This window comes from Limulus polyphemus, unplaced genomic scaffold, assembly GCF_000517525.1.
Source record: "Limulus polyphemus unplaced genomic scaffold, Limulus_polyphemus-2.1.2 Scaffold2027, whole genome shotgun sequence".
NCBI lineage: Eukaryota > Metazoa > Arthropoda > Merostomata > Xiphosura > Limulidae > Limulus > Limulus polyphemus.
In genome coordinates, this window is record NW_013667637.1 from 313 (window position 1) to 18370 (window position 18058).

The 18058-nt window shown below is 29.8% G+C and overlaps 1 protein-coding gene across 1 annotated transcript in view; it reads right to left on the minus strand.

The window, feature by feature from the left end:
- Window positions 1-371: 371 nt before the first annotated feature.
- LOC106465713 (R3H domain-containing protein 1-like) overlaps window positions 372-18058 on the minus strand; it is an 83238-nt gene continuing 65551 nt past the window's right edge. Inside the window, exons 7-10 of the mRNA XM_022393631.1 lie at window positions 9252-9339; window positions 6157-6298; window positions 2713-2853; window positions 372-504 (exon numbers count right to left, since the gene is read on the minus strand). Coding sequence (XP_022249339.1) covers window positions 372-504; window positions 2713-2853; window positions 6157-6298; window positions 9252-9339 — 504 coding nt within the window. The remainder of the gene's footprint in view (window positions 505-2712; window positions 2854-6156; window positions 6299-9251; window positions 9340-18058) is intronic.

Sequence of the window (18058 nt, forward strand, 5' to 3'; positions counted from 1 at the left end):
TAATAATACTAAATAGAATAGAAATCTTATAAAATCAACAAAGAAACCTAAACATAATTGTCAAGACTACACTTTTTGATGATCTTTGTTTAGTGTTTGCTATACTAGTACCCTATATATGGAGAGTTGAGAACAATGGTCCAAAAATTAGCTGAAAAAGGATATTATTTCCATCAACAGTTTATAGTATTGTGCTATACGTACTTCATTTTGTTTGCTCTATGTTTCTGTAGTTATTTTAACTTTATTTTTAGAAAGCTATATTTTATTTTTTCATTTAACACTTATTTCTACGTCTAGCTATTATATTTTATATTTCAAATTGTATTTCAAATGTACATTCTGTCTTCTGTTAGTAAGAAACCTACAAGTCAAGAAACAATGTAAAATGTCCCTACCTCCTTTCCTTCTTCAAAAGAGGCACTGTCTCGCTTTAGAATAGACTTCTTTGGTTCTAAGGGTATGAGCTCATCCCGTATATGATCTTGAAATTTAGTTTCTGGTCTAAAATAAGAACAATCACAAATCACTTTCTTTCTGAAATATTGTTACAGATTTAATGATACACAACTCTGACATTTTATAACTACAAAAATAAATATATTTGTGATTTTACATACATCATGATTTCACCCTTAAAAAATTAGAATAATTGTGACACCTTGTACATTTATAGCTACAATTAGTTCATAATGTGAAATAGCATCTGAACACTGAAAAATCAAACTGTTTTGCACACTATTCTAGTTTTGACACACTTAGAACAAACTGGAATATATATATATATAATTTCACAAAACGTATGCTTGTTTGAAAAATTTACAATTTAATAACAGTAAAGCTATGCATATGTTTTCAAGGATGAAAATACGAATTTCTGAAATTATTTCTTTATAATGATAATATCATAAAAATTTTAGTAGTATAAAGTTTTAACTTAGGAAATTGAGAGATATATAAAGTTTTACACCTTTCATGCTCTATATAACACCACATATTATCCTAAAATCACCACATTAACTTGCACTTACTTTAGCTATTATACACTGAAGAATAAAAAACTTGTAATCAAAACACTCTGTGTTTAAAATGAATAATTATACGGTATAATTCGTTACATATATTGTTACACAAAAGCTGAAAATTAACAGTACAAAAATATACTGCAATTAGATATCAAAACTATATACTATAATTTGTTATTTATACTGCTATAAGATAGTTTAAAATTAACAATGCAAGAATTTATCTGCAGCTAGAAATGTTGATTTGTTTGTTCTGTTTCAGAATATTTATACAAACATACACAGAGGCTACTTCTCACCATCAATTCTGAATGACTGAATAGAGGGATGTGACTGTCACTCTTATAGCATAGCCACATCTCAAAAGTGCAAAGTGAAGTGCATTTTTCAAGCAATGAGCTGTGAACCATGAACTCTCAAATTCACATCTGAGCATGCTAACCACAAGGTTGTGATCAGCCTAATTAAAAATTGAACTACACAGTAGTTTATCTCTGTTGCATAAAAGCTGAAAAACAACAAAATTATAATGAACATATTTAAAACCAACAAAAAGAGCAGGTTTTTCTCTACACGAAGCTTACAGTTTCAATGGGGAAAGTAGTTATTCAATATGAATTTCTTGGTTTGATTGCTAGTACTGCTACTCCAAATGTCCAATAGAATTTTTTAACCTATTTATAGCTCACTTAGAAAGCCAGATAGTAATTTTTGGAGATTCTACTCTAATCACTGATATTTTTTGTTATAAAATGCATATTTGAAAACTACATGTATATTTTCAGGATATCCATATTTTTGAGACTCACTGAAGCTCAGGAAAGAATGCCATCAAGTACTAAAAATCCTGGTTACTTTAAGTATATTTTTTATATACTATTATACATTTGTTTTAACAAAAGTATGCAAAATGTAAAAATTAAAAACTTCTAAGTGTAGCCTAACAAAATGTGAATAAAATAAAACATCTAAATAAACAGCTAATGGCTCCTGCTTTGAGGACATAAGCTTTCTGATCATTTATGTAGTAAGTCCTGAGAAAGTAATGGTATTACTAATCTTATTTCATATTTTTCAACTGTACATTGATTATTTTTCTACAGACCCAAGAAACAGCTATGCTGTTAATATTGGGATAGAGAAAATAGGAGAAACAACATAAAACTTTGTCAAAAAATAAAAAACTTGATATCCATTTCGAAGGTTCTAGAGGTTATGCAAATGAAATAAGAAACCACAATGAATAAAATTATTATTATTATTAGCATGAAGTTTCCCCTTTCACTCAGACTAACTCAATAAAGGCTTTGGAAATTTACAAACAAATGTTTAGTAGAAATACTTTATTAAAAAAATCTGATGTTTTTGTGTTCAACTGACAGTTAATGTTTTTTCTAAAAACCTTGCTAAATTTCACGAAGATATATCAAGTAAATTCAAAGTTATAGTATATTTAGCTCCTCTCCTCTTATATGGTTGAAAATGAATAATACAAAATGAACTCCAACACAATAAAGTTGAATATGTAGTGAATGAACTACATGCAAAAGATCTTCTTGGAAAACATACTAAAAACCTTATACACCATTCCGTGATCACCAAAGTGCATGCAATTTTCTTTTAAAACCTACTTAAACATAAACAGCTACAAGTCTACAGAGTTTATAAGAAATAATTCTATTCTTACATTCTTGTGTTTTTGGTTTTATTAACAATAACAGCAGTTCCATTTTGATCTACATTATGATCGAGACCGAAGAATGCTGCAACTCTGTGGACAAGCATACGATGATAGGAGCTCATCTGTGGAAATTTGTGAGACTGGCGCCTAAAAAATCAGTGTATGGTAATAACAAATATATAATTTGTCTTCTCATAAAACTTCTCTAACATTGCCATAATATAAAGTTTTATAATAAATGAATAAATACATTTATACACACACACACACACACACACATATAAATGTTTCCAAACTATGTCTCATACTATGATATGTTCTAAAAAAAACAAAAAGAGAAACTTTCAAAATATCAAATGTTAGTTGTACTTACCTACAAGTAATATTTAGCCTTTTATTTCTAAGTATGTTACCATTATTGATTTACAACTCGTTGTTATATGTTATTAATTCAGTTAAGCTTCATATATGTATGTATGTGTATCTACCTATAAATACAGTTTGTTTCTAATAGTTTTATCATATCAATTTTTGCCTGAAACAAGAACCACAAATATCATTTCATGACAGAAGAAGTGAAAATTTCAATATGTTCTGATACTTCAAGAAACAGATTCCACAAATATGTGTATTACATTAATTGGAAAGCATGTTATTGTAGATTACCATAAATTTCAAGTTTTCCAAATACTCCCATAACAGTTCATTTAGTAATAAAAGAAATCATATGTTCCATTAGAAGTAAGTGATATTTTTATTTCATAAAACAATGGAATATTGAAGAAAAATGAAGACATGATTTAATGTTAGATATTAAAAGAACTTACACCAACTTTTCCCGGTAGTGTTCATGTAAACTATTGAGAATTAATATCCACCTATGTAAATTGGTTACACTGTTTTGTGAAATATATTCCCAAAAGGAAAAGCTTAAACCAAGAAGAACTGACAAAACTCTAACAGATTTGAGAGACAAATGATAGATATAAAAGATTCTAGTAAACGTAATATTACTAATAAGGAAATAGTTAGTGATAGAGTAGAGAAAATAAGAAAATAAGTTTAAAGTTTTACTAAAAAAAATATTTTGATATTCACTTAGAAGGTTCTAGGGGGTTTTGAAAATCAAATATGAAAATTATAAGGTAAAAAAAATTATTTTTATTCTTAACATAAAAATCACCTTGCATTCAGACTAATTAGAATCTGAATCAGACTGACTTCATAAATTCATAGACAATTCTTTACTAAAAATACTTTGTTAAAAAAATCAACTTTCTGTTTTTTTTGTACAACAAAATTTTTGCATTTATTAAAACTCACTAAATTCTGTGAAGATACGCAGAGTAAATTCAATATTATAGTAAACATTAATTATCCATCCAATACATAGGGTTAATCAGAAGGTTTCATTTAACATAAATGATAAGTTTAAACCCATTTGATACTCATTTATATATATTTGTTATATATATATTCTTTTTGGTGATTTTCTTTGCCCATTCAAGCAGTAACTTAGGCCATTAAAGCCTAATGTAAATAAGGGTTAACACAGCAGCCTTGTCAACAAAACAAAACTTGGTAGTCAAGCACAAAATGATTTGCCTAAGTCCACCTCATCTTGCTCCAAAAGAACATTTATTTTCCTATCATACTTCAACAATTATAATTCAAATGAAGTATAAAATTATAAAGCAAGTTTAAAAACAATTTAGGACTGTAATTGAGGCAGAAGTTGTGTTCACAGGCAAATTTTCTTCTAGCAACATATCACCAAACTAAGCTTTTATTACTTTGTTCCAACATATATGCTAATTGCTGCTGCACTGGAAGCATTAATACTTTTACAGTTTAAATGAACATTAACAAAATAAAGAGATTTCATGATGCGCTTAGATGAGTAGACTATGGCTTTTTGAAGCAGAGATACAGGCAATTTATTTCACACCATAACAAGTGAGGTTGAGAAACAGCGATTGGTTAAAAATTAATAAAAATATCATTTGTATTCAAGTTACAAAAATAAATTATTATTATTTTGCTCAAAACTATTATGGCTTTCCACCTAGAAGGCTATGAAAACCATATTTGTGCTCAGAAAAAAAATCCAAAAAATTTACAAACACTAACAATTTCATTAGGAACTTGCTGAAGTCAACCCAAAATCAAAAGTTGGGATTTTTTATTTTATAAAATTAAATAAATAAAATTCTTCTACTGAATAAATTTTAAGTCTAAAGTCGTTCAATTCTTAATGTGTTAAAAACAACTACAAGTTTATTTTCTATAGTTTTTTTTTAATTCAACGGTGCAATATTGCCCTTAAAATGGCCACACCAGTCTGGAGATTGAACAATTAATACATTTGTTTGTTTTTTAATAATTTTTTGCCCAAAGCTAAACAAGAGATATCTGTGCATGGTCATGCCTAATTTTGAAGTGATACACTAGAGGGAATGCAACTAGTCAACAGCACCCTCCACCAATTCTTGGGCTACTCTTATCTGACCAAACAGTGGGATTTGACCATTATCTTATAGTGTAGCCATGAACCCAAAATGTGGAATGTATTTTTGCAGCAATGGTATGTGAACCCTGAACCCTTAGATCCACAGTCCAGATGCACTAACCACTAGGCCATGCTCAGCCCAATTTTAATATAACTGAACCATATGAACTGAGCTCTTAGTATATGAATTCTGAAACTAACAAAATTAGAGGAACCAAAGCATAAGACAATAAGTGCTATATTTGTACCATTTGTTGGTACTACTTAAAAGTTCAGTCAGAGAGAAAAAAAAATCCTCAAATTACAGTGACTGTATAATGATAAAGTTATGAAAACTCTTGAAATTGCATGCATAAATATAACTGATATCAACAATGTATCATACATCATTTTGTTGCTCAACAATCCATCACAGGTCACTGGGTAAATAACAGTGTCCAACACACAGCACTTATCTACTGATTCAATCAAAATCTTGAAAAACTTTTTATACAGCTGGATATTAATTAAAAAAAGGGAACTCTTTGAAAAATTCTAGAAATGAATAAAAGGCAACACTGTATAAACACGTATAGTTATTTTCTGGTTCATCAAATGTTTAACGCAAAACAGATTTGATATCAAAATTTCCACATTTTTTATTTCCTAAAAAACATTTGTAGCTGATAGTGACTTGAATCTCCTGTTTTTTTCTGAAACATGCAGTATCAATTACATAACTGTAAATTAATAATTTTGTTCTTTTCCATAATATTTCACTTCATTTTTATTAATGAGATTATTTTATTATTCTGCAAATGTCACTGTATAATTTCTGTAGAAGTGAACCTTTAAACTAAAGTTCAAGTTCTGCTATTAAGATATCTTTAAAAAACAGTGAATGATTCTACAGTGATAAAATACTAACGTTTTAACACTCTTCTTTTTATTATGAAACTTACTTGTTATCTTTTATCAGGGTTGTTACATCCTGCTCAATCCTAAGTAACATCATACGATCTTTTTGATTCTTGTGTAAGGTGTTGGTAATAAACTGTTGCAGGTCAATACCAGTAGAATCTGTGTATGTCTCTGTGCTGGAATCTAAGTAAACACAATGAATATATAGAACAAAAATGTATTTTTCTAAAAGCATAAATTTAGAATGAGCAAGCTGCATACCATCAATTTGCTGAAGGAATGCAACTTTCCCTATAAATTAGATTTTAAGTTCAGAGCATTCCCACATGTGTATATTGGTCTTGTTTGAGTGTATGGTTTATAGTTTGTTTTTTAAGAGCTTTATCTTCATGACTAAATATATCTTGTGTAGTTTAATAAGTGACTTGTATGATTATTACCCTAATCATGGAGAATCCAGAGTGATAGAGGGAGACACTGGCCCAAGCATTATGAAGGAGATAGTATTTTATGCACTAAAAATGATGAAAACAGGGAAAGAACCAGGTATTGATGAAGTAACAACAGAACAGCTGAAGGCCCTGAAAGAGTCAGAGATAAATATTGTGACAAAATTTACAGATCTGGTTACACACCTAGTGATTTAAGATACTTTTTATTAATAAAGTTACCAAAAAGCAAAAGGCAATGGAATGTAGTCAATACATCATCATAAGCTTGATGAGTCATCTCATGAAAGTAATGCTGAAAATCATGATAGAGAGAAATAAGAGACATTTTAAAGGCAGAGATAAACGATACTAAGCCACGTACGGGTACAAGAGAAGGAATATTAAATCTAGGATTGATCTTTGATAAATACCTGGAAGTGAGCAAGAGCACACACATATATATGCTTCATCAACTTTGAGAAGGCTTTTGATAGGGTGTACCATCAAAAGATAATAGATGTGTTAACCAAGTGTGGCATAGACAGTAGAGATGCTAGATTTATCCAGAACCTGTACTAGGAGCAAAAAGCAAGTATTCATCTAGAAGGTCAGCCAGATACCTTTAGTGTTAAGCATGGTGTAAGACAAAGTTGCATACTTTTGCCAAAGCTATTCAACCTTTACACAGAACAGATGTTTAAAGATAGATGAGCTCCCAGGAATAAGAATTGGAGGAGTTAATATAGTGGCACTGAGGTACACCGACGATACAGTGCTGCTGGGAGAGTCAGAGGAATCATTATAATGAATAATGAATTTAGTGAGTAAGAGAAGTTTAGAGTACGAGTTGAGCATGAAGATAAAAAATACAAAACCGTGGTTGTGAGGAGAAATGTAAAACAAAAAGTTAGAGTTAGCATCAAAGTGGATGGTCACATAATAGAACAAGTGGACAAGTTTGTCTACTTGGGGCAACTAATAATTGAAGATGATAAATGTGAGACAGAAGTCAACAGATGGACAGAAATTGCAAGAACAAATTTCATCCGTATGAAAGATGTATTAACTACAAGAAACATTAGGTTAGAGACAGAGAAGAAACTTATAAAATGTTATATACTATCCTTTTTTCTGTATTCTGCAGACTTGAACACTACCGAAGAACTCTGTAACAAAATAGAAGCCTTGGAAATGTGGATGCTTAGAAGAATGTTGAAAATATCATATACAGAGTATAAATCAAATGAAGAAATATTGAAAATGACCAAAATAAAGCATACACTAAAAGCAGACATCCAAAAAATAAAGTGTCAGTATTTTGGACACATTATCATAACAAATAAGATTCAATGAACTTTGATAGATGGCAAAGTGGAAGGCTGTAGAAATGAAGGTTAATCATGGAGAAAATGGTACACAGATGTCAGAGTGGTTGCAGTACAGCCACAGCGATTGCGTGAGGAAGGTATAATCACAAACGGGCATGGCAAGCACTGACAGCTAATCTCCTGGTATGGAGTAGCTACAAGCTAATGATGATGAGTTTAATAGATGATTATAACTGAGTAGAAAAGTGCAAAATCAAATCTTCACCGCTTGACTAATAACTATTTGTGGCAATACATACACAAACAGTGACTACTTAGTGTTTTAACAGTTTACAGTCAATTCGAATAAATAATTGTAAACTTAGTTTGAGATTATATTTTTTTTTGTTGTTGGGAAGAGGTGTTTTGTTAATCAGATAAATTGTTTAATTTTCATTTGTTGTTGATTATGCACAAGGGTTACCACAGTAACAAAATTAATTCACATTATCATAAACTCTGTTTGAGAGATGCACCACTGGAACTTTCTTGATCCTGAGAATTAATCATGCATCCTTCAATTACACAATTAGATGTTGTTTTTTTTAATATGTCTACATTATCCTAGACTCTGTTTAAGAGATGCACCACTGGAACTTTCTTGATCCTGAGAATTAATCATGTATCCTTCAATCACACAATTAGATGTTGTTTTTTTTAATATGTCTACAGTCATATTAATGTAGTTATAAAAAACATAAAAATAAAATATAAAACAATCTTCAGCATGTTTACATTATATATAACATATACAACTCACAGCTTATAGGACTTAATTTCAGTTAAATTAAATAAATGCTACTGTCATCAATAATGTTTTCTCTTTTGAAGAGGTTCTCTTACATTCGCTAACTAATGATGTCTCCCAGCTACAAATATGAGAACCTCGTAATGACCAATTTTCAATGGTAACCTAAGTGCTTAGGGAGAAAGATTTTTCTGCTTTTGGGATAAATTAAATATAGAAAACTTCAACCTTGAAGAAAGAATATCTACCTTCTGAAAATGCTCCAATTGTCAGGTTTCTTTTCATGGGAATTAACTACCTTTTGAAACCATGCATTTTTTATATATTTTGAATTTTTAAGTCTGAATTGTATTCTACATCTAATAAAAACATTTCTACATTTCAAAAGATGTGAATATAAAATATACACAGTAAAAAAAAAGCATTCTAGTACAGATTCATAAAAATAAATACCAATCTTAATATTGCATACCATCAAACTAAATAAATTTCAGATATTGCTAAACATGTGCTTAGTTTTTATTCTTTCAGTTAATAGTTTAAACAAAATTTATAAAGTGGATGTAAAAGAAGTAGAGCAAACTTCTTACCTCTTGACAGACTGGAACAGCTGTCTACACTGCCTTGTGAACTTCCTTGTTTTCCTAGCTTCTGTTGCTTGGTTGTTGAGCCTTTAGACTAGTGGAGAAAGACTGAAACAGTATTAGTATATCGCCAGTAAAAATAAACAAGAAACAAAATAAAATCTTTGCTATCAACAACTATAGAACTTTTTCAATAAAATAAAAAAATATCACTAAACCATATTAATATTCTAAACATACTTTAATCATAACAACGTATGAAAAAAATATTTGGCTCAGAATTGTTGTAAGTTCCTCACTTTCATACTAAAAATAAAGAAAATTCATATTATTTTATTTTACCCAAGCTTATTTATGATAAATGATACATATGACTGAACTTGTGCTTGTACTTTTCACAATATACAGTATGTATGATTTGCAGTTTCCCAGTTAATGATATTTATCCAAAAAATAATTTTTTATACATGTACACACACATAAAATGATATATATATATATACACTGCATTGACACATAAACATAGAAGTTTAAAACAGTACTTATGTCTGAACTATAGCAGCATACTGTCAAATTCAAGAAAGCAAATAAAATGATACTTATAAAAACTCTCTCACCAATTAGCAGTTAATTGCACAGTAATACCTTCTATTGCATTTATTGGTGTTTAACTTGTTACTAACTCACTGAAAAACTACCTAATGTCAAAAATTTGCATAACTGTTACCTAGCAAAAAATAGCATACAGAATAAATTATTCTAAGTAGCATAAATTAAACAATTAAAATATTCAAAATTTAGAACAGACAAACTAGTCAAAATCTAATGAAAACTGAAAGCTATGCTTTAATAAATTTGCATTTAAATGTAATGCTACAAAAATACAGGCTTGTTGGTAGAGGTCCAGCAGAAGTTATTTTATACTAAAATAACATGGGAATGGATTATGACATATTCTATAAACATGTCTGGCACATAACTGTAAATTAGATATTGGATGCATATTCCTTTAGCCATAAACATAAAAATCACAATGTTTACTTGTTCTCTTCATGAGGATGAATAATAAAAGTTTAATTTCCATTATGCCATATCTTTATTGTATTATCACTTTTAATTCAGAAGTTATACATTAAAATAAGCTTTTTCTTATACAATTCCCATACATTCTTTTTTTTTCTCTTCTCAATGAAAACCTAATTAATAATTATTTTACATATGTTCAATATGAAGTTTTGTGTATCGAATAGAAAAATCACTAGCAAGCCATAAAAAAATTAAATCAGCTATATCACAAAATAGGTGGGTAATCCTGTTGGTTTCATTCTGACAAGAACGTACAAAACTATGTTACAATGTAGGTGGGTAACCCTGTTGGTTTCATTCTGACAAGAACGTACAAAACTATGTTACAATGTAGGTGGGTAACCCTGTTGGTTTCATTCTGACAAGAACGTACAAAACTATGTTACAATGTACATGGGTAACCCTGTCTGTTACTCTCTGACAAGAAGAAACAAAACTGTTACGGTTTAGGGTGGATAACACTGTCAGTTACTCTATCACAAGAACATATAAAACTATATTACAAGGTAAGTGGGTAACCTTGTTGGTTACTATCTGACAAGAACACATAAAACTATGTTACAATGTAGGTGGGTAACCCTGTTGGTTTCATTCTGACAAGAACGTACAAAACTATGTTACAATGTACATGGGTAATCCTGTCTGTTACTCTCTGACAAGAAGAAACAAAACTGTTACGGTTTAGGGTGGATAACACTGTCGGTTACTCTATCACAAGAACATATAAAACTATATTACAAGGTAAGTGGGTAACCTTGTTGGTTACTATCTGACAAGAACACATAAAACTATGTTACAAGATAGGTGGGTAACCCTGTCAGTTACTATATCACAGGAAGATATGAAACTATATTACAGGTTAGGTAGGTAACCTTGTCAGTTACTCTATCACAGGAACATACAAAACTACAGAACATTCCAACAACCATAAATCTTCTTTTAACACCGAAAAAGATCCCCCTGTTGCTCAACACTTTAACCAACCCAGTCATTCCATTAATGATGTTACTCTCATTGGTATTGAAGCAGGATTCAAAACTAAAGAGATAAAGAAATAAAAGAAGCTTATTGAATCGCAGATATAAACACTGTTCAACCTTTTAGATTTAACCTAGATCCTGAAATCAGTGATCTCCGATTACTGATTTCATCTCTGTCAGAAAAATCATTTTTATTCTTTCCTTACTTCTTTCATGTAGTGTGAACCCTAACTTTCCTAAAACTTACTATTTATTTAAGATACATTTTCATACCTGTTTGTATAAATTGATTAATTGAACATCTCTTTTTCAATCAGTCTCCAGGTATCAACTTTATTTTACTTAAACACTTAAGTACAGTTTTATATATAGCCACTTCTAAAGCAAAATATCCCTAATACCCTCATCGCCAGCTACATTGTACTTACAACAGTACATACAAAAATATACTAAACATTTCATGGAAAACCAGATGACCTTAATGCCCAGTTTGCCCCTGAAGAAGAAATGTCCACCTTTTGAAAGTGCTTGAGTTATAGGGATTTTTTCATCTTGTATCAAAACTTGTGTTATACTTTCCTCACTTCTTGCTTGTTCAAAAGCATTACAAGAAGATCATATGCAGACGTAGTGTCCTTAGATTGAAAGTGATAATACTAGTAAATATTCTTGTCATAGTATACAATAGATGATACATAATACGGTAAAAACAAATTCATGGCAATATTAAAAAATAATAATAATAATTTATTATTTGTCAAGGAAACTTGATATGACACTAGATTACCTCCATGCAGAGATCAAAATCATTCATAAATGGAAATCAAAGTGTTATAAGAAATGTTAAAACTTATCAATAACTTTATAAGTATAAAAATATCATTAGCTTTTAAGTGAGAAGTTGTTGATACATATGGAAGCTTTGAGAGGAAACATTAAACTGATTAATATGTTTACATTTTACAGTACAAGCAGAAAGAAAGTGTAGAAACACACGTACATGCTGTGAAATCAATACATCAAATAACTTGACTGTCCAAGGCAGTGTTTAAGCAACACATTATGATAGTCAGACTTTTTGTTCCCTTTTCAGTGCTTCCTATTTAGCTTGAATTACTTACAATTAAACTGGAGTAATGTTCATGTAAATAAGTTATCAACTTAACAGTATTAAATATTACTGTGGTGTGAAAGTCTTTTCTAAGCTGGCAAAGCATGATTATAATTAATTATACTTGTCATCAGATATTTGGTATAATGCCTATTATATTTTTGACATTGCATTCTGTATTCAGTCTCTTTGTTGTTTTTTTTAACTTTTTATCATCTCCACCCACATATTTACACTAAATGTCTCGCATGCCATTTAAGTGCCTCATGCCTGGTTTGTTTGTTGCTATGGTAATGAAAAAAAAAACCTTCCACGGATGATAGGGGTTAAGAAGAAGAGTGTATAATAGTATTTCAACAACATTATGTATGACATATCCATTCCTAATGATGTGTTTCACTCAACACAAAGCTCATGAAGCTGGTTAGCTTGGACACAACGGACAAAGTAGCCATCAGAACACTACTTAAATGAGCCATTTGTTGCATAATCTTTATAGCATGAATGCTTTTTCATAGCTGCAAAGTATGATTATATTTGATAAAGGTAGACATATTGTAGTTGAAATATTATTATATATTTTTCTTTTTCTTGAAACACGTTAAGACTAAATAAAGAATGTGGTGCTAAAAAATAATAAGCCAAATACTAACATCTTGACAAGTATAATTAATTATATTCATGTTTTACCAGATTAGAAAAGGCATTCACACCACAGCAATTATTGTTGTAACAAATAGCTTATATAAATAGTGTTCCTACCACTACTGTGTATATTGTGTCCCAGCTGTCCTAATGAGCTCTCAATTGAGCAAAACACATTGTCAACAATAGATATAAAGGACATGACATGTAATAATTAACCAATATATCAAGTTAAAATCATAGTAATATTAAGATATACAAAGCAAACACAAATAACAGGTATCATTGTGGCTAGTTATGTAAACAATAAAACTGATAAAAGTTAGTGAAAAATGACAGTAAATAAAACAAACTATCAGAAGGCTTGAAATAAAAGGAACTAGAAATTATAATAATTGCTACACATAATATTGTGTTATTTTATTAATATAATTATAAGCAGAAACTAATTCTGATTAGTTGAATATTTCATGAGTCATGACACTATCTACTAAGTTCAACAACCTTGAATTAATCAAATATAATAACAAGAAAACATATGGCAATATTCTGATTACTCTTGTCTATTATTTTTGTGACATTAATAAGTTTAATCATAATTTTGATTCAAGTCAGTGTAATTGATGCTCACAGATAACTGATTATATAATTTAATTGAATTAATAACAAGCTAAAAGATAAAACTTAAAATAAATGCTGATACTGTGAAAAAGCATTCAACAAATAAATGTAGTTGAAATTCTATTATACATACCATACATACTCATGCATAAGTCAAACTTTTAGACCATGAGTTTTGCTCAATAAATTCTACTCCCGACTTGTACATAGGGTACAAAATCTATAACATTTTTCTTTCATTTTATGTCAAAGTGCCCTGAGACTGGCCTTAAGTAATTGTTTGTTTGCTGTAACTCGACCTATAAATATTTCCTTGAGAGAATAATGATATAGAAAATATCTACAATGACATGATCTCATGTGCTGATATTAAAGATTTATTTGGTGAAAGTGGTGGTGATAAAGAAGAGTTTCACATGTTTGCTGAAAGTAATGATCAACAATAAAGGTTTATTACCAGTTGTACAGGGGATCCTCATTATACATTAGAGTAAGGAACCGGAATGTTGCAACTTATAACAAAATGATGTATAACGGGGAATTTCCCCTATAAGAATAATGGTAAATGGGGGGGATAGGGACCATAAGAGCATAAACATTGCCTATGCAATGCAAAGCAGAGCCATTTCTCCTATAAGAAACAATGAAATATGGTATTGAATAGGGACCATAACTTAAGAAAATGTTGTTTTTTATCCCTAGCAACCAAAATACGTACTGTACATTTACAGTACCTGTACTATACTATACAACACACAATGTAGACATATTTATGACTAATTCAAGGACCTTTACACAGGACCTTTAATAGAAAACATACTTGTGACATTTTTAAGCAATAACTCAAACAGAAAACCATTTTAAGTGTAAAAATAGCAGAATATTAAACAACATTTTAAAAACATTTTACCATAACTTTTAATTTTTATGTTCTTATCTTGGGGAATGTATGTGCTGTGCTTGATTGAAAAGGTGTTGGGAGAGGATTAGACAGAGGATGAGAATGGAAATGCAGCTGTAAGTTCATCAACATCACCAAGATCTGCCATCTGTATCTCTACATTTTCCTTCACTTAGAGTGTCAGAAGGTCCTACTTTGGGTTTCTTGGGTGTTTTTGTTAATAGAGAGTCCAGTGTTGTCTTCTTTCCTACTTACATGTTATTAGTCTATGTTCTTCGGTGCATTATTTAATTAAATAAAAATTATTTGGTGCATTACTACCATTAGTATAAAAAAGTAGGGTTAAGTATCATTGACAATCAAAAAATATGTTTTTTTGTATGTAAAAAAACTTATAATGTTAATTGAAAGACTGCCAAATTTCATGAATATATACACACTATATTGAAAGTTAGATGTATTAAATCTATAAGGACTTGAAATGAGTACAAAGAGGTCACATGGTCAGTCAGATTGACCAAGTCCATGTTGAGAGAGTTAAGATGAACCGAGTCAAAAACTATGAATGACATATGCGTGGGGAAATTTTACGCTGGGTTCCTCGAAAAGTCAGCGACGTAAGTGCAAAAACAAGATATATTGCAACGACGTATAATGAGAACCCCCTGTACTTCATTTTTTGTTTTTCTTTATAATGGCAATAACATATGTGTACCTACATAATTTCATTTTTTTCCCCTTTCTTTAAAACATAGTGGAGGAGAATTTAGGAGTAAAGCCCAGGTGAGTCTATATATATTCTCAAGATGAAAGAAATATAGTAAATTTAAGCTGCAATGAAAGCATGCAGAAAAAACCATGATTTTTCTTAGAATAAATTTATTTGAAAGGCAAGTTTTACCTTCAAAACTCTCCCCTTGACTTATGCATGGGATATCCGTAAAACACCCCTATATCGAACTTAAATTTAGTTCTCAGCTTACACACAGAGTCAACTTATACATGAGTATATATGGAATTGACTTATCTTACTGGACACTCAGACTAGGCCAGGAAAGAATGATATAATTAAAACTACTATTATCCTTATTGTGATGTCATGAAGCACCTATTATACCTCACCAGTTTAACTGTTATATGCTTTATACAAAGGTATAAGCATATATTATTATATAACTAATATGAAAAGACATATATCTCGTCCTTCCCAAATTTTTCAGAATATTTAACTTGTTTTTTATTTTTTATCAAACAAAAAATAATTTCTCCTTAAACTATGAAATACTATATTCATTTGTTTTATTTCTTTAAAAAAAAGTATGCATAACATGATTGTAAGCTGTTTTTAATATTTTAGTTTAGATGTTTTGTAGAGAGAACTAATCATGATGATGCATTAAATATAAAAAGTTCATGATGATGTAATAATCAAGAAGCTTCATGTAATATGTAGAAATATGGGTACAATATAAATATGAGTAGTCAATAAATGAGAAGTTGATGAGTAATTCATTTTAGTGTTAGCAGTGAGAGTCATTGCAGCTATTCAGCTACTTGATCAATTAACGATGAAATTCTGTAAGTGCTATATTTGTTAGTAACAGATACCAGGATACCATTAGTTTCAAAATTTCTGTTTAAATGTTGCTAGTTAACAAAGTGACTGTGTAACATAAGATTATTTTGGTGAAAATAAAATACAAGTTTCAGTAAACTTCAGTTTCAAGATGAGCTAGATCATGAAGTAAAGTAGAAAATTTCCTAGAAATAATAAAACTGTGGAAAGAAGATCAAGACAAAAGAGACAGAAAATTAAAATAATATCAAGAAAAACATAAAAAATCAGAACAAAGAGATAGAATCTTAAAAGACAAATAAGAAATTTATAGAAAACTATAAAATTAAGAGAAAAAGTTGTAATATTTTTAAAAGAATTACAAACAAAAATAAACATGATTGAAGACAAAATTGAAGAAGATATTGGAATTGGAAATTTACAAACAAATTACAACAACAAAAAGACTGAAGAAGAACAGAAAGGCTGTAATGACATAATCAAAGAAGTAGAAAACAAATCAATAACTTTTGGAAAAAGAATTGGAAAAGGCAACAAAAAGCTAGCCACATCTCTTTGGCATCAACCCAAGAGTTTCAACCTAAGACATCATTTACTATTACATACAGAATAGGAAAACATATTTGGTCTACACCTATTGCTACTACTACTTAACTCTTTCAACCCAGGCTTGGTCTCTGGGACCAACCTCATAACCATTTTGTACTTGTTATAGTTTTCATGCTATAACTTTTAAACTAGTAAGTGAATGTTAAAGAAGTTTGGCAGTTTATCACTAAACATTACAATGTTTTCATATGCAAAACATCTATTTTGTTTTATTAAATCTTATGGTTTGTAAAGGAATATTTTTCTCATGTCTTTTTTCTTTTCACATCTTGCCTATCTGTCATGTAATTTTAAGATTAAAAATACTTTTATGCATCAGAAAACTTTCAAATTTCAGATACCAAATCTTTATAATGTCCAGATAGTTATCAAAGAATTCTTAAGAAAAACTATATTTCATCTGTTATTTTCAGTAATTAAACTCTGTATGGGTTCAGTAAATTTGACCGATCTCGCAACCACCATAGAAAATTAGGAAATAAACATAAATGATGCTTCTTTCATTCTAGAATGAACACAAATTATAACATGAAAACATAAATCTTTAGTCGAAATAGCTTGAATCCCATAACATTACAAATTTATATATATTTATTATTTTTATTACATTGACCTTTCACCTGTGCCTAGCTAACAAGACAGAAGTTACAACAACGGGGGCTCACTTGCACTCATGTTACTGTATCAAATAACATAAAGGTGACCTATGGTCTGTATAAAGTAACTTGTCTTGGCTGTGTTTTAGTTGACTACTGTTTTGTAAAATAGAGTCACATTTCAATTATTATTAAAACATAGAACAGTAAATAAAGAAGTACAGCAAACAGTTATCTCTTCTAGTTATGACCTTTGTACTTGGTTGTTGCATGAAATAAGTTGCTAAGCCTTTAAAAATTTTGCACATGGAGGATATGAAACAAATTATTTTGTATAGGTTTTATATATACTTTTGAATAACTAAAAACTCATAAATTACTACATCAATACTATAGGATTCTATAGTAATTTATCAAACTTTGTAACTAAGCTGTATTTGGGTCTTTAAAAAATATGAAATTTCAAGCAAACTAAAGACACAATCTACCTCATTGAAATCTTGGTTCAAAAGAAAGAAATAGCATTAGGTATGTTAGAAAGGCTGAGAACACCACTAGGGGGACATTCTGAGCTTCCGATTGGTTATTCATGCCATATATAGAAGTAAGTGTATATTAAGGATCATTTCCAAAAATGGAAAGAGGTGAGCGGAGTGCCACTGTTTGATTTATTACATGAGCAAAACCA